Here is a 22,316-nt window from a genome sequence, read left to right as displayed (position 1 = left end):
CTGTGTTCCACAGAGCCATGGCTAGTCTGCAAAGAGGGTACGAGTGGGTTCCCACCTGCTTGTTTATGTATCACATAACTGTGGTGTTGTCTGCCTTTACCAATAATTGTCCTGGAAGGATATGGTCTTTGAAGGCTGTCATGGAATTCTGTACAGCTAACATTTCTTTTTGGTTGATATGCAGATGCATCTGACTTGGGTTCCATTTGCCCTGAATGCACCACCCTGCCAAGTGAGCCCCCCATGCATAGTCTGATGCATCTGTAGTCAGGGTTTGGCCGGCAGGCAGTAGACTGAAAGGGAGCCCCTTGTTTAGGTGGCAGGCCTCTGCCCACCAAAGGAACTCTGTCTTTATACAAGGAATGATAGGAATCATTGCTTCCAGGTCCTGAGAATGCTGATGTCATAGGCTTTTTAGATACCATTGTAGTTTCCTCATATGCAGTCTTGCATATGGAATTAATTAGTAGAATGCAAGAGGCCATGAACCCCAGGGCTTGCAGGATCTTCCTTGCAGATAGCTGGGTCTTTGTGGCCAGTAGTCTGAAGTAAGCTGTCAAGTAAACTTGTTTCTCTGGCGTGAGGTAAGCCATCGGGGAAATTGTGTTCAAGCTTGCTCTCAGGAATACAATTTGTTGGTGGGGTACTAGATGAGATTTCTTTTCATTTATGGTGTACCCCTGCGAGGTTAGAAGTTTCTTTACAAATGCCACATGTTTTAACAGCATGTCCTGGCTTTCTGCCTGAATTAGACAATCGTCCAGGTATGGGTATATTTGAACATTTCTCTGCCTGCAAAATGCAATGGTTGGAGCTAGACACTTTGTGAATACCCTGGACACAGTAGATAAGCCAAACGGAAGTAAGAAGAACTGATAGTGCATGGAGCCTGCTCTGAAGCATAGGTATTTTCTGCAAGATTCCCTTATTGGAATGTGCAGGTAAGCTTCAAGTTTAAGGCTGCCAACCAGGCATCTTTGCCTAGCATAGGAAGCAGCTGTTGAAGTGTTGGCATTTTGAATTTTGGGATTATCAAAAAGGTGTTTAAAATAGAGAGGTCCAGGATAGGACGCCAGGAGCTGTCTTTGCTGGGTACCAGGAAACGTCTTGAATAAAAACCTTGTTCCCTTTCTTCTGCTGGGACAGGCTGAATAGCCCTGATACTTAGAAGAGAGATAACTTTTAGTTATGTACTTACCATAACTTCGGATGTATGGGATCCATCTCACCTACATTCATAACTGATGGGCTCGGAGCCAATCCATCGGCTCCGACTCGGCCAACTAGTACACTAGAATGAAGTCTCTTATTGGCTGGGCTACCCTCTATCCCAGGATGCACCACACCTGCTTCCCCAGATCTTGTTTGTTCGCTTTCATACTTACATGCAAACACAGAAAAAATACTAGTTACTACAACCAACTAAAGTTCTTCAAGAGAAGATCTCCAAATGGAACTACATTTCCTCTAAATCCCAATGGAAGGGGGAAGGAGGGTGGAGTGCGATATGAATGTAGGCGAGATGGATCCCATACATCCAAAGTTATGGTAAGTACATAACTAAAAGATGTAATGGGATCCTATCTCGCCTGCATTCATAACTGATGGGACAGCGTCCCTAGCACCTAAATCCCGGGTGGCTCATTGGAAAACACTCCTGAGAACTGTGGAACCAAAGGAAGCCCTGCCTCGAGAAACCACGTCTAGTTTGTAATGAGAAATGAAAGTGTGCGGAGAGGTCCAGGTAGCCGCAGCACAAATATCATCTATTGATAATTTGGAGTGAAAAGCTACAGAAGTAGCCATTGCCCTGGTAGAATGAGCCCTGACTGGAAAGGGAAGCTCTTTGTTAGCCTGTGAATAAATGAAAGAGATGCAATCTTTAATCCATTTAGCTATGGAGGTTTTAGCTACTGGTTGACCCAATTTGTTTATTGCAAAGGAAACAAACAGTTGATTTGATTTCCGCGTCTGAGCAGTTCTATTCAAATAAAAACGCAGTTGTCTATGGACGTCCAACTGATGAAGAATATATTCTGCGTTATTAGAAAACTTGGGAAAAAATACAGGGAGCTCTAGAGTCTGTTGAATGCAGAAAGAAGAAGCTACCTTTGGTAAAAAGGAGGGATTTAATTTCGGGGACACTCTATGTTTGTGAAATATCAAATAAGGAGGATCAGAACAAAGAGCTTGAAGTTCTGAAACCCGCCTGGCCGAAGTTATGGCCACTAAAAAGGCGGTTTTCCAGGACAGAAATTTCAAATTGCAGGTAGCAGCTGGTTCAAAAAAGCGGGCAGTTAAGGCAGCAAGAACCAAATTTCGGTCCCAAGGGGGAACAGGGTGAGATATTGGGGGCCTAAGGAGCCATGCTCCTTTAAGGAAAGACTTGCAAAGTTTGTGAGACATTAATGAAGGTTCAAAAGAAGCATGAAAATTAGAGATAGCCGCTAGTTGAACCTTAATCGTGGAAACTGAAGAGCCCAATTGAAAAAGAGAGGCCAAGAAATTCAAAACCTCCGATACTGGGGCAGTAAGAGGGTCTATACCTCATTGCTGAGCCCAGAAGGCGAACCTTTTCCATTTGCTGGAATACAGTTTGACAGTGGAAGGTTTGTGAGAGGAAGACAATATGTGGATCACCTCCGGAGAGAGGGAATTGTCTCGGACTAAGGATGGAAGCGGAGTAACCATGCCGCCAACCTCAAAGACTTGAGAGATGGGTGAGACTGTCCTGACTGATGAGTCAACAGGTCTGGCACCGGGTCCAAAAACCATGGACCTTCTACCGCATACCTCCGAAGGAAGGGAAACCAAACCTGATGAGGCCAGTGCGGGGCAATCAAAATCATTTCGCTCTCCAGGTAAATCGCCTTCTGTATCACCCTCGGCAGGAGGGGAACCGGAGGGAAGGCATAAAGAAGACCGGGGGGCCAAATGTGGGTCAGAGCATCCCTGGGAATCTGTCCCTGAGAGGGGATCAGAGTGAAGAACTCTCTGCACTTCGCATTGTGGGGGCTGGCAAACAAGTCGCAGCAAGGGAGACCCCATTTGGCGAAGATTTTCGCAGCCACTCTTTGGTTGAGGGACCACTCGTGGGGTAACAGAATGGTCCTGCTTAGTCTGTCCGCAATCACATTGGATTTCCCCAGTATGTGCGTTGCCATTAGAAAGCGGTTGGTAGCTACCGCCCAGTGCCAAAGTCTCATGGCTTCTCTGCACAGTGGGTATGCCCTGGTTCCACCTTGCTTGTTTATATACCAAACCACCGACATGTTGTCGTATAGGATAGCAATCAGACCTTGCGGGAGAGCGTGATGGAGAGCTTGTAGTACCAAGAGTACCGCTCTCATCTCCAGGATATTGATATGCAAATGCGCTTCCTGGAGTTGCCATGTGCCTTGGACCGACCTGTCCAGGTAATGACCCCCCCACCCTACCTGGGAGGTGTCCGTGGTCACAGTGGCAACGGGGGATTGAGGAATAACGGGTCGCCCCTGGTCGAGATTGGATCGGAGGAGCCACCAACGCAGATCCCGATGGCAACTCTCCGTAATCATGACTAAGTGGTTCAAGGGGAGTTCCTGATAGGACCATTGAACCGACAGAAGCCATTGCAGAATTCGCATGTGGAGTCTGGCTAAGGGGACTGGGAGTATAGTTGATGCCATCGAGCCCAACACTTGTAGGATCAGATGGGCCGGAGCTCTTGATAGGGGGAGGCAGGATCTGACTTGGTTTTGCAAAACTTGAATTCTTGCTGCCGGTAAGAAGGCGCGCATCCTTTTTGTATCTAACTCTGTGCCTATAAAAATAATACGCTGAGATGGCTGTAGTACAGATTTTTGCCAATTGAACGTAATTCCCAAGAAACGGCCCAAGGTGACCGTGGCCATGAGCGCCTGAAATAGTAGATGCTTGGAGGTGGCAGTAAGGAGCCAGTCATCTAGATAAGGAAACACTTGGAATCCTAGACTTCTCAGGTGAGCAGTCACCACTGCCAGACACTTGGTGAACACCCTGGGAGCTGTGGTGAGACCAAAGGGCAGTGCTCGGAACTGGAAATGACTGTCTCCCAGGCGGAAGCGTAAATGTCTCCTGGACTCTTGACCTATCAGAATGTGATAGTAAGCGTCCTGGAGATCTATGGAGCACATCCAGGCATCCTTCTCCAACAGTGGGAGAATGGATTGAAGGGTGACCATTCGGAATTTGGACTTTTTCACAAAACGATTCAATGAACTGAGGTCCAAAATGGGCCTGAAGTCCCCTGTCATTTTTGGCACCAAAAATAATCTTGAGTAAGTTCCTGATCTGATCTGGTCGGTGGGGACAGGCTGGATGACTCCTTTTTCTAGCAGCTTTGAAACCTCTATTGCTGCCTGATCCCGCTGACTGGGTGGCACGTCCGGGATTTCCCTTAAGGGAAGGGGGGGCTTGATGAAGGGAATGAGATAGCCTCCGGTTATAATCCGGAGCACCCACTGATCGCTGGTTATAGTTTCCCAAGCTTGTGGGTGTTCCGCAAAACGCCCCCGACTGGCTCCGGAGCTGCACAGTCGGGCAACAACTCAGGGACGTTGAGTGTAGGAAGAACCACGAAAGGAATCGCGGTCTCCAGAGTTACGGGGGCCTCTGCCGCCTCTGGGGCGGCGTCTTCCTGAATTCCCCCCCCTGCCTCTGGAGGGGGGATCACTGGGTGGAGTAGGGAAAGACCTCTGAGTTTTTCTGAACCACATTTTCCCTCCTCTCTGGGCCTTGGGGTAAGGCCTAGAGGGAGCGGAAAAGCGGGCCCCAACGGCAGTCAAGGTCTTGCCCTCCTGCTCGCACTGAGTCAGTGTGTCCTTCACCTTGGGTCCAAACAAAGATGACCCATCAAAGGGGGCGTCGGTGAAGGAAGACTTGAAGGCCTCCGCAAATGAACACAAGCGTAACCAGGCGTGTCTCCTGAGGGCAACGCCTGTTCCCGCTGCTCTACTCGCCTTCGCCACATCTGAAATGAGCCTCATGGACGAGTTTACAATGGAAAATAAGGTAGTCATCTGGGTGCCAACAGTGTGGGCTAGCGCCTCAGGTAGATTACCAGTGAGGGACTCACTTAGCTCTTTAAGGAGGTCCCTTTGGAGCCTGGTAAAATGACATAAGTAATTCAGCGACCGTAAGTAAAGGCCGCTGAAGAAAGGGCACGCTTCCGCACCTATCCATGCTCCTGGAATCCTTATTAGGAGGGTGGACAGACGTTGAAGCCTCTGCCACGTCCTGCTGTGTGGCAGATGCCACCACCATAGCATCTACGGGAACTCCCTTAGTTAAAAATTCCTTCTGGGGGGGGCTGAAAGAAATTTATTCGGTCTTGCAGGCACCGGTTCCACAGAATCAGGGTGTTCCCAAGCCCTTCGAGAAACCAAATCAAGCAATTCATCAAGGCGGAGACACCCAGGAGGCGGAGGGCTGGGCCCCGAAGGCCTTGAGGAAGACTGACTCCTCAGCGGAAGGGGTTTTGGCCTGCCAATCTCCTCTCTGTCTCAGAATCTCAAGGATATCTGAGAAAGAGACATCATGCGAAGATGATCTAGGGGACCCTTCCGCGTCATCAAGGTCAGTGTCCGATGTGACAGACTCATCTTGGGAGTCTACGTGCTTCCTCTTGCACAATTTCTTCCGTGGGGGCTCGTCCGAAGCAGTTTCGGATGGACCCCCCGGAAGAAGGGAACCCCCGATGGGGGTATCCTCAGGCCCTGGGGCCCCGCTGTCATGGGACTGCACACGGCAGAAGCACCAGTCTCCAGGTCTAGGGACGGTGAGGTGGAAGCCTGCTGAGCCGGCAAGGACATGGCCAGCGCGTTCCTCATGGCCTCAAAGGCCGGACCTCCAGACTCCATGGAGATCACTGGCCGAGAGGCCACGACGGCACTAGGAATTCCGGCAGCCGATGCTCCGAGGAACAGACTAGGTACCGAGGCACCCAGTCCCAAGATGTTCCCCTCGGGCCCGGCTGAGGAAGTCCCAGTACCAAACCCTGAACCCGAGGACAGGGTAGGAACAATAGTCGGTGCCGATAGACCTCGAGGGGGTCTCGGTTCCGACCGTACGGCTCCGCCTTGCTCCACCATCACCGACTCCAACGGCTCCGAGGAGGTTGGAGGAGGAATCGAGTGTTTCGGAGGGGGGATCGGCTCCGAAGCCAACTGGGCCGGAGCCGAGACCAGTTGTGCAAAAACTGGAGACTGGAAAAGCCTCTGAATAACCCTATCCAAATCCGAATCCGACAGTTTTGAGGATTTAGAGGAGGTAGACAAGGGTCGAGACGACTTTCCTCTCGGCTCAGAGAATGTAGGGGACCGGCTCCGAAAAGGCTCCAACACTATCGGCGCCGGATCCGGCACAGCATGAATAACGATCGGCGCCGAAGGAGCTTTCTTCGGAGCCTAGGGGGAAGAGTCTGAGCTGCACACCTCCACCGGCTCCGAAACCATCGGAACCGATGGAGGTGATTCGCCTCTCGATACTCCAACCTGCGGTTCCGAAACTAATGGAGCCGAGGAAAGAGGCATCAAGGCAGACCCTTTGACCCTTGGTCCCGAAGTCAGTGGAGCCGAGGAAGAAGAGGTCGACTTATGCTTCTTAGCAGTCGGTTCCGACGGACTTGTCGGAGCCGACGACCTTTTCTTTTTTGAGGCAGTAGGAGAAGAATCCAAGGCTTCCTCAAAAGAGGGCTTAATAAGACCCTTCAAGATCAATTTATTTTTTCGCTCTTGAAGAACCCCAGAAGAAAAAGCATGACACACACTACATGTCTCCTGTAAATGTTTAGGTCCTAAACAATACACACATATAGAGTGACTGTCTGTAATAGACATTTTATAATTGCACCCAGTGCACTTTTTGAACCCTGATTTTTGCTCTTTGGACATGTCTATCAGGATATAAAGCAGTGTCAAAATACCAAAAATTTAGCGCCAAACTGTAGAGCGCGAGAAAAAAATGGCACGAGCTCTCCAGAGAGAGATTTATCTCACAAGTGAAAACACAACCGTAAGAACACAACAACAACGGGCAAAAGCCCTCTAACTTAAATGGGCTTTGCCCGGAGAAAAAAAAGGGAAACAATAACACAGACTTCAATAAGAAGGGAAAAGGCCCTCTAACTTAAATGGGCCTTGCCCGACCAGCGATATCCAAGTATCAGAACAGTCAATCACTCACACAACAATAATACACAAAATACCAAAAATACACAAAAATACACAAAAATAGCCGTTAAAACAGCTGTTGTATTAAATTCTGAAGAAACCCCAAGGTCAAAGACCAGTAAAAGGTAATAAAAGAACACTTAGCTCCAGCCAAGTCGAGACCACGTCCAGCTAGTAAAGCGGCAAACGAGATCTGGGGAAGCAGGTGTGGTGCATCCTGGGATAGAGGGTAGCCCAGCCAATAAGAGACTTCGTTCTAGTGTACTAGTTGGCCGAGTCGGAGCCGATGTATCGGCTCCGAGCCCATCAGTTATGAATGTAGGCGAGATAGGATCCCATTACATCCTGCTGTTGAGCCTCTGCCCACTGATTTGGGGGTAGGTCTGGCCAACCGTTTGGGGTTGGTAAGGTGTGGAATTGGAATCTGTATCCTTGGAAGACTATATTTAAAACCTATTTGTCCTGGGTAATGAGTTTCCAGTTTTTTGCATGCAGGGTAATCTTTCCCCCTAAGGGAGCAGGCAGTTGGGCAGGGCTTGGAAGGTTTAAGGTTAAGTCATTGTGACATTTTTCCATAGGGGGTGTCTTACTACTTCCAGCTTTGGAAGTGGGAGCCCCCCACTGCTTAGGTCTGTGTGTGCTTTGAGAATGTATCCTACGTGGTCTGCTGTTCCTGGGTTTGGACTGAGAAGGCCTGGAAGAGACTGGAAAGGACCAATTCTTAGAAGGCCAATGCCTACTAAATCTGGGAGGCTGTACTTGCAGGAAATATTTAACAGTTTGCATAGATTTAGCTTTTTCCTCCATCTTTTTAAGGACTTCTGCTTTGTTGCCAAACAGGCGGTCTTGGTTTAAGGGAGTATCCAGTAATTTAGCTTTAACATGTTCTGGCAAGTTTTGCTCTTTAAGCCAAGCATGCTTTCTAAGTACAGACCCAGTGACAGCAGCCCTGCAAGATGCTTCTAGAGAGTCAAAACCACATTGCAAAGTATGTTTACCAACTTGTTCAGCAGAATGCATTAAATCCTGTAATTCTTTATGTTCAGCACAGTCAGGAATCAACATAGTTTTCTGTTTAGTTAGTTCCATAATATGCTGCTGATACTTTAACATATGAAACTGGCAGTTTAAGGCCCTAATGGCCAAAGTAGCAGAAGTGTATACCTTCTTACCCAATCTGTTCAAGGCCCTGGAATCTCTATCAGAGGGGTAGGGCTTTTGGCAGTAGTAGCCTTAATGCCTTTAGGTCCTTGGGAAATGGTCTCTGGGTCCACAGTAGGATTCTTGAAGAGGAACTTGTGAGAGTCAGGTACTCTGTAATACCGGTCAGGTTTTCTGGGAGCTAGAGGCAAAGTGTCTGGGACCAGGCTAGATGCCAAGAAGGCATCATCTACAATGTCCAGGACAGGAGGGATAGCTAAAGGTCTGTGTTGAGGGAGGAGTAAGAATTCCTTAAGCCTCTTTTTGGAGTCATAGTAATCCTGGCTTTCCCAGCAGAAATGGTCCCTAAGAGTGTGCAAGGTTTCACCAAAAGAAAAATCTTCTGGAGGGGAAGCAGAGGGAATGGAATCCTCTACATCAGAATCCTCATAGGTAGATAAGGGCAAATCCTGGTAATCAGAAGAAACATAGGTTTATTGGTAAGTACTAGGCTATCGGCCCAAGGGCCTACGTAAGCCTAGCCAACAAGGTTCCCTGGCTTACGCCACCCAAGAAAGTTATTTTCCTGTGCCACTGTTGAGCAAAGACACAGAAGTGATCCCCGGGGTGTATTTCCTATTTCCCATCCATTCATCAAGATTTTTCTTGAAGAGTGCTAATGAAGAACTTTGCTTGACATAGACAGGTAGCCTGTTCCAGAGTATGGGAAGCCTCTGGGACAGGAATCTATCCCTCCAGCATGTCCTGTTTATTGTGGTGACAAGGTTTAGGTCCCTAGAGCATGTAGCTCGGAAGGATTGGGATTTCTTTAGGTGTAGCATGTCCAACAGCTCTGGGTTTGACATAGCTTTATATGTTAGGCAGAGATCACCTCGGAGTAGGCAATATGCTATGGAGTAAAGCTTGAGTTTTTTGAGGCGGTCAGTGTAGGGCATTTGCTTGAGTCCAGTAATCCTCTTTGTGAGGTACTTCTGTGGCCTTTCCAGCTGCTGCAGATGTCTTGTGAGGTACATTCCAAAAGGGGCGTTGTACTCTATAATGGGTCTAATGAGTGTCGAGCAGAGGGGAACAATGACCCCTTTTTTCCTGGATGAGAACCCTTTTATGATGAAGTGTTCCACGTAGAAGGACTTCCTGATTACTGTGACGATGTGACTATCAAAGGAGAGACTACTGTCCACATGGGTCCCAAGGTCTCTTATCACACATTCGGTGTTAAGTAGATTGCTGCCTATGTGGTAGTTCATGGGTACAGAGTTTTTACCAAAGGGGATGACACTGCACTTTTTGGCATTGAGCTTGAGGCCATGGCTCTGACACCAGGCATCTGTCTCAGTGAGGCCCTTCTGTAGGATGTCCACATCATTTGGGGACTTGACTATAGCTCCTAGTTTGCAGTCATCTGCGAACTTCGTTAGCCAGAGGCCTTCTGTGTTAGCCTGTACTTCGGAGAAGTAGATAGCAAACAGGAGAGGTCCCAGGACGGAACCCTGTGGTACTCCACTTGTCACTGCTTTGAGGTCAGCTTTGGAGTCTGCAACTTTGTGTGGGTTCTGTCAGTGAGCCAGTTGGCAACCCATCTTGTGACGTAGGGATTTATACCTAGTTTAGTGAGTTTAGCTATAATTCCAGAATGGGGGATGGTGTCAAAAGCCTTGGCGTGGTCAAGGTAGGCTGTGTGAACCACCTTACCCTCATCTACGGCTTTGGTGACTGCCTCGAAGAAGTCGATCAGGTTCAGGAGGCATGATCTGCCTTTCACAAACCCGAACTGGGTGGGATCCAGAGTTTGGAGGTTACCAATGTCTTTATGAGTTCCATGATGATACATTCCATGGCCTTGCAGACCAGGCTCATCAGGCTAATAGGTCGATAGTTTCTGGGATCAGTGGTGGCTCCCCCTTTGTGGAGTGGCATAACTGTTGCTCTGCGCCATTCAGTGGGCACAAAGCCTGATGCAAGGCTATTATTGAACATGGTGCTTAAGTGGGGAGCCAGTTCGTTCTGAAGTTCGTGTAAAACGCAACCTGGGATGTTGTCTGGTCCCATGGATGCTGTGTTTTTGGCTTTAGAAAGTGCAGGTTTTACCTGCGTAGTTGTGATTACAGAGACTCTGCATTTTTCCTGTATAGATATGGGCCCTTTAGGGGGTGAGGGGGGGGTAAAGTTAACAGTGAACCTATCTGCCAGGATGTTGGCAATATCAGCTGGTTCTGTAATTTTCGTGCCTTTGTGCTTTAACTCAGAGCAGATCTGGGTGTTGCCATCGAGATTCTTGACATAGCTATAGAATGCTTTGTGGTTGTCCTTAGAATTAGTGGTGATTTTGTTTTCGTAGCTAGCTTTGGAGGATCTTATAAACTCATGGGATTTTACTCTCTTTTGCAACAGTTTCTTCCTTCTGTTGTACAGTTTGTTTATGGCAGGGGACCACCTGACTGGCTTCCTTTTTTTGGAAGATAGCATCTTGGTTCTGTTTGGGATAGCACAATCTATGCACGTGAGTAAGTGCTTATAAAGTGCATTTGTGTAGGATTAAGCAGTCGTAACTGTACTGTCCATCTGCATGGGTGCCATGAAGTTCATCACTTCTGTCTTAAGAAGCATGAAGTTGGCTTTGGAGAAATGTTTTACCGTGGTTTCCTTAATGGGGAACAGAAATTTCAGAATCCTGATCAGAAGAATCAGAAGGAAAATCAGTTCTAGGTCTCTTAGAGGAGGAAGGCTGGCTTCCCCTAATTAATGTAATAAGGTCTTCAGCCATTCTTATCATTTGTTTTTTAGGCATATGGGCCTGACCATGCAGTTTGGACGTCGGTTTTCTAGGTGTGGGTCGAGTTTTAGGCCTTGAAGAAGAAGCAGCAGATGGCATCTGTTTGAAATGCAAGTCTGTAGGCCTGAATACACCCTCAGAAGCCAGTGCCTGCATAGCGGCTCCGGACCCATCCAAGGAAGAGACATCCGCAGGTTCCATAGTCGAAGAAGTATCTCACGGCATATCGAACTCCAAATGGATCACAGCAGAGGCCTGCGAATCTGAAGTAGCGGGTATCAGGGGCTGCGAAAGCGCCTCACTGAGTACCGGCGAACTGGCAACTAGCTTAGCAGAAGCGTCGTCGGCAGTTTTGGACCTATGCGGTCTGTGTCTCTGTCTTTATCTTTACGTTTTTTCAGAATATCTGTAGTCTGATGGCTTACCGACGACATTTCTGGATAGTTAAACTGAGTACCAAAATAATTTGCTGCAAAAATAGATCGACAAAGAATAGTTCGGGGGTTGAATAAAGCACAAACCGAGAGTGAGGGACGTCGTGGTCTGAGCCTAAGCAAGGAATGCAGTACGAATTAAAATCTTTATGAGGTATTTGCTTTCCACAGGTAAGACAATTGTTAACTTTTACTGACATCAGTTTAAGAGCAAGAAAAAGGATCCCCAATGGGGTACTTAGATTTTTTGAAGACTTCGGTTCTGAAACTTGAAAACGAAAATTTCAGGAGTCGGTCGACCAGCACTTGTGAACAGTTTCTGCTTCGAGCACCGCATGGCAAGAAAGACGGATGTAATGGCGTCAGCTGCATGTTTTATACCCTGATGACCTGACGTCATGAAAGAAGGGACAGCATCCAACGCAGAAATCCAAGACTCTGGTATTCAGGCCGGCTGAGGGCTACCTGTAGGCAGATAACCCAAATGTAATGACTGCAACAGTGAAACAGGTAGAACATCATCTTTATTAAATTATCAGTTATGATACAGGCAATCATACATTTATACAAATAAAAACAAACCAGCCCCAGGCAGGTATGAGCCTAGCATTGAGCAGCATTCTACGTCCTCCAAGTATAATACCACAATACAAACAAAAGATGACTAACAACTGGCTTAGTTAGTGGTGTCATTCTAAGGTGGCCCAATATTTGTTAGCTTGAGAGGACAAGATCGACACAGCATGCTGCTTTGCCAGATATGGTCTGCACCTGTCGTCAGTAGGCTTTTGGATACTGGCCAAAATTTTATCCACCCAACAGTATCATTTTTTTAGGCAATACCAATCTGATAAATCTTCCAACATAGTAAATTCTATGCAAGATAAACTAAAGATGTTACTGCTCAATGCTTTGAGTCTCAACAAGTAGCTCAACTCCCTGGAAGCACTCCTCACTTTGGAAAGAGTGTGCAGTTACTGAGACATGTTTTAAAGCTGTCGAAGGCACCTCATCAGTACAATGCTATAATGCCTTCCACACATTTAGACCAGCTACGGTACAAGAAGGGAGATGAGGTGGAGATACATCAAGCTACATACAAAGTATGCACACCTCAAGATTGGGCAAACAATATGATATGCCTGAGCTACTCCATGCCCAACTAACCTTAGGTAAAGTCCAATACCATATTCTTGCTAGCTATGGCTCCTGGTCTATACCCCAGGATAACCAAATCCACACACATGAAGGTAATGGAGTCACTCACAGTTCAGCCTAACACCATATTAATGGGCAGTTTCAACTAGCTCACCATAAACTGTCCATAGATAAGTTTTCCATAGTATACAACTATGAAATTAATCCTAAGAAGTCAATCATTTATCAAATTAACCGACTGGGACAATATAAATCCAGAGACTAATGTTAAAGTGCAATATACCTTGAAGCATTTAGGTATAAATTTTAGCCATACACAATCAGATATGCTCAATAATAACAAGTAAAACATGGTCAACTATAGTTGGTAATATTAGTAAGTGGGAAAAGTTTAAACTATCGACCTTATCAAAAGCTTCAATTATAAAAATGAACATATTACCTAAGATTTTATATAATCTGAATGCCACTTTCATGAAAATTCCAGTTACCTTCTTCAACAAGACAAAAGTTTGACTGGCAAAGTTCATATGGTACCCAAAAAGTACAAGAATTAGCTATAATAAGCTAATACCCACAAAAGAAAAAGGAGACCTAGGCCTTCCTGATTTTCAATTGTACTATGAAATTATTAATGCAAGTCACATCATGCAGACAGCAAATCATGACCCAATAGGAAACGAATGGTACCCATTATGGATTCAATTATTTCACCGGGATATTATAACATAAAAAGTTAATCCAAAAATTATTCCATTCTTAAAACAAGAAACTCTTAAGACAATAAAAATTCACCCAATCTTAATAAACTGTGAAATTTTCAAGAAGCTACTGATATCAATAAATTTAAAAGACACAATTACGCTTTTGCAACCAATACATAACAACCCAGATATAAAACTAGCAAACACTATGGTAAATCTAAATACCCTTTAATAAAAAATTATACAGTATGGGAATTTTACCAATTAAAAAACCTTCCAATGGAAAATATCATGAAATGACTTAAAGCTAGCAATAAATATAACCTGATAATTAAACAAATCTTATACCTAGTAAGTACTATAACCAAATATATCAATGTAGTTGAGCAAGACATCAAGTTAGCACAACAAGTTCTAAAATTGCTCTTAAGTAAAAAGAAAATTGTATCAAATACATATAAATTAATAGCAAATATTAAATATTAAAGTGCTATTCTTTTTTCAAAGTTTTGGGAAAGAAAAGGTAACACCATAACAGACAATCAAAAAGAATTAGCTATTAGAAATACTATGAAACTGACACCAGACAAAAAGTTAATATACACACAGATCATGATCTTCAACAATGCCTACTATACACCTGTCCACCTTAACAAATTCAACCCATCCAAGTCACCCTATTGCTCCTTCTGTCCTAACAAAGAGGCAGATATCCTCCACATCTTTTGGAGCTGCAAAACAGTTTATAAACTATGGTGCTCACTTAGATTCCTTTTAGATAAATCAGGGTATTCAAAATTCACGTTGTCATGGGAAACAGCTATACTGCATACATTCAAATGCAATAATAATAATTTCTCTAAACACATTATAACAACACTATGCACCCTATTAAAAGCTTACATAGCAAAAAACTGGATAGACAGATCAAGACTAACCTGGTCAGAATACAAAAAGCATTGCGAAAAAACATATATTGGCCAAGAAGCTTTATACAAAAAGTCAGAAGAACCAAACCTACTATCAAAGGTACTGCAAAGCATTAACTGATATTCTGTCATAAACGGTATGTTAAATACTAATTATATAAGGATAGTAAACACATCACTTTGTTGAGATCAGTAACCACAATTATTAAGGTGACATATTTGTATATATGTATATAAGGTTTAGTAGAGTAGATTGTTATCATTATATAGGTTGATGTTATACCTCTAATATTGCTCGCAGTTGTAAAATAATGTACAAGAGAACTGTTATATGATAAAAGCTCTTGGACTAACGTATAATACAACCATATCTTCGTAACATAAATGGGAATTCTACTTAATTTGAATGTTAATGAGTAAAGTGGACAATAACTATTATTACTTGCTTATGGTATGCATTATGTAATGTCAACTGTACTACATGTATATGTCTTGTTAGATTTTTCTGCATATTTTGCGAACAAATATTTAATAAAAAGAAATTTGATAAAAAAAAATCTCACCATAAACGGGGATACATACACAACAACTAACATGCAGGCTTCAAAGATTCCTGGATTTTGTCAATGCAAACACCCTGGAACAGCTAGTCTGCACACCTACTAGGGATGCAAATATCCTGGATCTGGTACTCACAAATATGAGGGAACGCTGCACTCTCCCCATGTGTAATGTCCTCATTGGTCAGATCAGATCACAAAGCACTAACCCTTGAAATAAATATAAATGCTGAACTCCCAGAAAACCCCAGAACCTTTAAGAAGTTTTCCAAGGCTAACTACTACCTAATTAAATGAATGCATAGCTAAATTCCAAGGCCCCCAAATTCAATTAACACAGTGGCCTATGTGGTAGTGTTTACAGAAACTCTGAAGAGGCATGTAAACAACTGCATAGAAACATCAGTCCCAAACAGAAATAAACTTATGACAAACTGCAAAAACAAGCCCACTTGGTGGACCCTCAGAATAAATAAGTTGTACAACAAAAGAAAGAAAATCCTGTCCAAAAATAGGAAGGGGTATGCCCAGTAGATAAAAAACATCCCTCATTAGTCTCAACAAGCAACGCAGGAGACTAATCAAGTCCACCAAAGTCAACTTTGAGGCAAATACAGCCTCCCAAGCTAAGAATAACCACAAGGCATTCTTCAGTTATGTACACAACCTTAAAAAGAACACCCAACAGTGTGCTGAACTAATAGTAAATGGAACCTGCTATACTGAACCGGGAGATGTAGCAAATTTGCTGGCTGATAAATTTAGCTCCAATGTCACCCCCTATCACCTCCAGTTTCCCCCAAGAAATACTCTCTACCATTTCTCCCCCAATTATCACTAAAAACAGGTCCTCACTGTTCTCTCCAGAGGTAAAAACACTGCATTAGTGGGTCTTGATAATATCCCAGGATGCCTCTTAAACAGCTTGAAACAGGACTTGTCAGGCCCACTAGAATCTCTATTCAACTACAGACGCCACACAGGCTTCATCCCTAGGGAATGGAGAACTGCAACTGTCATCCCTCTACAGAAAGGCGGACCATCAACAGACCCAGGGAACTACAGACCCATAAGTTTGACTAGTCTTACATACAAGGCCATTGAAAAAAATATTGTGGACATGACAAACAAAGGCACAGGAAATCTTAAAACACTGGACCCATCCCAGTTTGGTTTTATTAAGGGAAGGTCATGCCTACTAAACATGATGGACTTCTTTGAGAAGGTTACTAGAGCCATGGATAAGGCAAAATGGTACATACTGCTACCTTAACCTGGCAAAAGCATTTGACAATACTGCACTCAGGTGTTATAGACAAACTCAGAAATGTATGCATTCATCCCTATGTCACTCAATGGATATCCAAATGGCTCACAGATAGGACACATGAAGTTAGGGTGGGAAAATCCACCTCCACAAAGAGGCCTGTTACTAGTGGTGTCCCACAAGGCTCGGTATTGGAGCCTCTTGTGTTTGGAATACACTTCTCTGAAGTCAAGGCAAATGTAGAAGCCCTTTGGCTGACTAAATTTGCTGATGAATGCAAGCCGGGTGCAACTACTGAGTTCCCCAAAGATGTAGATATCCTCCAGGAAGATCCAACACGGACAACTGGTGCCAGAACCAAGCCTAAAACTCAATGCAAAAAAAATGCATTAATTATACCCTTTGGGAAGGTGACCACCCCTGCAAATTGCAGCACTGATAACACTCCCCTAACAGTAGACCTAGTGGTAAGGGACTTGGTAACTCAGGTTGACAGTAACCTAAACTTTGATCACCATGTGTCCATGGTTGTGTGAAAATACTTCTATGTGGGGCATCTTATAAGTAAGGGCATGGCATCCAGATCTAAGATCATAGTCCCATTATACTCAGCCCTCATTAGACTAATAATAGTGTACAATGCACCCTTCAGAATGTACCTGACAAGGAATTTGCTACAAATGGAGCAGCCACAGATTTTCCTCACTAATAGAATACAGAGTGCAAATAATATGTCCTACACAGACTGCCATAAAGCCCTGTCCCCCTACTCAGTCTCCTACAGACTACTGAAGGGCAATCTATGCCTAACCTGCAAGGCTTTCTCCGATCCAGCCCTGATGGATCTGCTGCACATTTGCAAAACAAACTGAACTAGACTTATCCAACTTAAGGATCTAAACCTTGTCAGTGACATAAACAAAACATGATGGAGGGATATGTATTAGCCTCAGAGATTACCCCTTCTCTGGAACAGACTCCCCATTCATGTAAAACAGAGCTCTTCCCTAAGCCTATTCAAACACAGTTTGGACCAATGGATGGGAAATCGCAATTCACCCTGCCTTGTCACCTGTGGCCCTTACGGACAGCGGCAGTTTGTAGATGCCAAAGCCTTTCTGCAACTGTCATCCTGGACATTAATAACTGAAAAAACTGGACCATGAATGGCTAGGCTAAACAAGACTCTAAGTCTGTTGCCTAGTAACCTCCTACCATTCTATAAAGACAGTGACATTTTGGATGGGGGACTTCATCTGAGAAATTAGGGAAAAAAAAAAACAGGTAAATGAATAGTCTGATTCAAGGTCTCCAAAATTACCTTCAGAAGAAAATATGGATTTGTTTGCAGGGACAAAGCTATTGACAACTGTACATAAGCACCAACTGTCTACCTTGAGGCTACTTTTAAAGAGTGTATAAATATAATTATAAAACTGTTGTAGTAGCAATGAGAGTGTCGAAATAAGTACATCATGCATGGAGACTGCACAATATGTCAAACAAAATGCATTAATAAAATATCTACACTGCTTAAAAATTGGTTGCCATCACCAAAAAATACCTATAAATGTCACACAGAGCATATGGATAATGTTAAACAATGCAGCTGCATAGAGAAGTGCATTAAAAGGTTTTACTTACTACATCAAACTACAAAAAGTGAGAGAAAAAGTACAAGGCTTATATAATTATACTTCACACCCTTACTATGCGACAAAACAGGAAAAGCAGACTTAGGATATACTTACATCAAGTAGCACAGACAGGGTAGAGCAAAGGCGGACAGTGTAAGGGGGCACAATCAGCTGCTCCAAGTCATTCTTTAGTGCATACAAACATTCATATAAATTCCAGTATTGCAGTTGCAGTCAAAACAGAAGTGCTGTAGCACTTCGTGCCACAAACAAGTCCAAACAATTTATTTTCCTCTTTGCTCTTCAACACCCAGAAGAGCATTTTATTGTTTGTTTTGAAGGGGCACCAGATTGGGTGATGGCATCAAGCCGAAAAACAGCTACCTAAACCTCTGCTTACATCTATAAAATATTTACATAAAAAGAACAGTATTCATATGACTTTGTAGCACAGCTTCCTGTGTAAGGTAATAACCTTTTCTGGCACTCTTTGTCCCCACTGTCTGTTGATCATCAGCCCCATCGGCGCATTTGTTCGCATCATGGAGATGAGGGTTGAAAGGCAAGGGCCATCATTTTGACAGCCACCAGGGGTGGTTTGAAGTTTTCTGCTTTAGTTTCTCCTGGTCCTAATGCATGCAAATGATGAGGCACATTTCCACAAGGGGCAATCCCTCCAGGTAATCCTGCAACATCCCGGACGCATGAATAGTAAGCAAAACCCAGTATTTTACTGAGTACACACAACCCTCTCCCCCTTTGAAAGGCAAATGGGCCAGCACCCCTTCAATCCCCACTCTCTGCCTGGCTCCTCCTTTGTCAGGGCTGTTTACTGAACCCAAACTGCCTAAGTCATCAGTTGGGAATCAGTTGCCTGTGTCATGGAGCTAGGAGAGGGAGTATTTTATAAAAGATATGTATAATACAGAACTGTGTTTGATTACCACTGAACCTATCTGCATGACAAATGACTAAGAGCAAGTTATTTAACAAGACTAAGTCTTTCAAGCTCATCACCTAAAAAATAGGCACATGTGCATATGGGTCTTATCTATTTAATAAAGACAATAAAAGTTGTAAAAAAGTTAAACACAACCAAAAGTAAACACTGAAAATCTGTGGAATAACAACAAAGTACAGTAATGGAAAAAATGTACTATCCTTCTGTACTACTCTTTGTACTCTCCTTCCCATGCGATGGGAAACATTCTCATGTCACTAACATTCAGTGGAAATGTACTGCAATTGGAAAATACTATCCATATAATAGCCAAATCAAGCTACAAAACACTGTGCTACAGAAAATGTTAAATCAGTGCGTCTTCCACACAGTTTTGCCAATGACAGCTTAAATCATAAGGTGCAGAGAAAGCTGTAACTTGTACTCCCTGACAATACAGCACTGCAAGCTACTACTGCAGTGGGGAAGGAAAAAGGGAAAGAAAAGCAATGACAGCAAATATAAAAATAGTACATTGGTGCTGCGGTAGCGTTGTCGCCTCACAGTAAAACGCTGTCCGGTTCGATTCTCAGCTAGAGCGTCTTCTGCGTGGAGACATGCGTGAATGGGCGTACCTTCGTTGAAGGTTGCGCATCAGGGCTGGTAACTCGGCACGTAAAAATCAACTAATCATTAGCGGACCGGAGTTCCGCTGTGGTGACCCCTAACTGGGAAAAAGCCGAAAGACACAAACAAACATTGCATCAGAAAAATTGAAAAAAAAAAAAAAGATCAGGTGCAAAATCAACACATAAGTTGTAAAGTAAAGATTACTACAGGTAGCATTGTTTCTTAGTTTAATTATGAAATGTGGTTAGTCTTGCAATTTATTTTAATTATTATTCATGAACAGAAACACGTGCATTTTGCATTACCTGTCTTCTGTCTGGCTGTAATGGTGGTGGAGGAGGGCGAGCACAATCTCGATACAGCATTCTCAGCCTCTCACACTGCATTTCTACAACAGTGAGACGCTCACCTAATTTAAAGACAAAATAAAAAAAACTAATACTAAAAACATAAATGTGTTTTCCTAATTTCTACTGCATTCTTATAATGTAAATATAGTCAGCAACACAAATTCCTAGTCTAGATATGTTCAAGCAGCAGGCCATATCACAAAATTCATCTTATCCTTCAGAAGACATTGTGCATATTTATTTATAAAGCAAACCTTCACACAGGCATGCCTTCATTCTTTGGTAAGTCATGGCACTAAAAGAAAAGTATCAATTAAAAAGAATGCATATGGCTTTCTTCTCCAGTTCAATCCAGTCCTAAAAATACAGAACAATTAGGCAAGTGTTAAGACAGAACCAACTTAACAACTATACCTCTAGGTGATTAAACAGAATGATGTCCTGGAGTTCATCCACATGAAAATCACTATAGATAAAGCCCTTTACTAAATTTTAGCAAGCTGTAAATCACAATCTATGCCCCAAGAATCCCATAACTTGTACCTAGACTGCTGAAGGCACTCACTTTCCAACCAATTAATTTCCAACTAATTCATGAGAGACTTCAACTACCCCCAATAGACTGGGAAACATGCACTACACCTTCAACTTGCAGGCACACTTTCTGGACTTCAACATAAATACCACTGACCAGACAGAACCCTCCAACCAGAATTCAAACATAATGGACCTAGTACTACTTACCAATATGGAGAGTGCTGCCCCCCCACCCCCCACCCACTACCACTGGTGAAGTTGAAGTCGTATCACAAAACTGTTTCCTTTGAAATAATCAACTTGGAAAACCGAGCAAAAACTGTAATAATTAGGAAGTATTCTAAATCAAACTACATCTTATTAAGCGACAGTTTGCCAAAATTTATTGCCCCTCTAAACCTTGAGTTCATAGCAACCAATGTGGAATTTCTCAAAGAAAACCTTATACAACCATGTACATAGCTGCACTGAGGTTGCTGTACCTACCAAAAGCAAGCCTAAAATAAACCCCAAAACAAACCACACTTGTAGAATCCTAACCTTAATGGGGTATATCACAAAAGGAAAAAAGTCATGGCAAACTTCAGAAAGAGCAATTCTCATAAAGCTCACTAATTAAACCAAACACTTGGACTGCTTGGCCAAACCTAAGGCGCATAAATGATAAAAAAGGCTGGCCAGTCTTTGCGAAGGATTTAGTTTTGTCCAGTCTGGGAAAGAAAGTCAGTAGATGAATAGCCTGATTGAGGGACAGCCTGTCCACTACCTTAGGCATGAAGGGATGAATTAATCCTGAGAGTCATCTTGTCCTTGTGAAAAATAAGAAATGGGGGAGTGACCATGAGTGCTTGTATCTCAAAACTCTACTAGCAGATGTGAGAGCCAACAGAAGGACAGTTTTCAAGTACAGAAGTTTAGAGAAGCAGAAGATGCCAAGTTTTTCAAGCACAAAATTAAGATCCCACAGTGGAGAGATGGGTCTCCTTGGTGAGTTAATATGCAGGAGTTCCCTGTGGAAAAGCATGACCTCCATCCTAGCCATAAGTGGAGGACTAAGAGGGAGGAAAGGTAATGATAACTGACAGGTGGGCCTTCATAGAACAGTAGGCCAAACCTGATTAAAGCAGTTTGCAGAGATATTGTAGTACAGCAAGAACCTGGGATAAGAGTGGGTCCTGACTACATTTGTGGCAACAGCAGGAGAATCATTTCCATTTAGCTGTGTAAGACTTTCTAGTAGTAGGTCTCCTGGCTTCCTGTAGGACTTGAACAACCTCCTCTGAGAAAAGGTATTTTAAAATCGTAGCATCCAGTGTCAAGTTGAGAAATGGAAGATATGGGTGGAGAAGTAAACCTTTTTCATTGAGCTGCCAGAACTGGTTGAAGGGTATTTTCTTGTAATTTCCCATTGTCATTTGAAACAGGAGGGGAAACTAATGCTGCCTTGCCAGTAAAAGTAGTTTGATGCTTCTTTTTGTGCCTTGAGAAGAATGTTTGGGTGGAAAGGCACAGAAGAAAAAGCACAGAGGAACTCCCCTGTCCACTGGAAAGAAAAGGCAACTGTCCTCCAGACTGCGGGATAAGGGTCCCTTCTGCAGAACCGGAGGAGCTGATGGTTGGTTGGTGAAGCAAAGAGGTCTGCTTGAGGAGTGCCACACTGAAGGGTGACCATCTGGAAAAAAAACCTGTCTGTTCAATGTCCACTCATGAGGAGCTCTCCAGAGAGCTGCTTAGGGAGTCTGTTAGCATATTGTCCTGAGGAGTGTTTGTGGCTGCAAGTGTGATGTCCATCTGGATGGCCAAGTTCCATGCATCATGTGCTAACCTGACAGCTGGTAAAACCTGGTACCTCACTTTTTTATGTACCACATAACTGTGGTGTTGTCTGTACACTATAGAAGTGGCCAGGGCTTCCAACGGTGGGCGAAGTTTTGAAGAGCTTGTAGAAGAGCCCTTATTTACTTTCAATTCATATGTTCCTTCAGGAACTGAGATGGCCCTTTGCCCTGCACTCAGTGAGATCCTGTCCATGCCCCCCCCCCCCAA

The 22,316-nt window shown here is 43.9% G+C and overlaps 1 protein-coding gene across 2 annotated transcripts in view; it reads right to left on the bottom strand.

Moving 5' to 3' along the window:
* Window positions 1-22,316, bottom strand: part of HECTD4 (HECT domain E3 ubiquitin protein ligase 4) — a 5,422,508-nt gene that overhangs the window by 1,393,497 nt on the left and 4,006,695 nt on the right. For both annotated transcript variants that reach the window (XM_044068422.1, XM_044068423.1), the window contains exon 45: window positions 19,689-19,792. In XM_044068422.1, the coding sequence (XP_043924357.1) occupies window positions 19,689-19,792 (104 nt within the window). The remainder of the gene's footprint in view (window positions 1-19,688; window positions 19,793-22,316) is intronic.

Source organism: Protopterus annectens, chromosome 4.part0 (genome assembly GCF_019279795.1).
Source record: "Protopterus annectens isolate FY-2018-M chromosome 4.part0, PAN1.0, whole genome shotgun sequence".
NCBI lineage: Eukaryota > Metazoa > Chordata > Ceratodontiformes > Protopteridae > Protopterus > Protopterus annectens.
The sequence above is the reverse complement of the archived record's forward strand: the minus strand, read 5'-3'. Positions and strand labels throughout refer to the sequence as shown.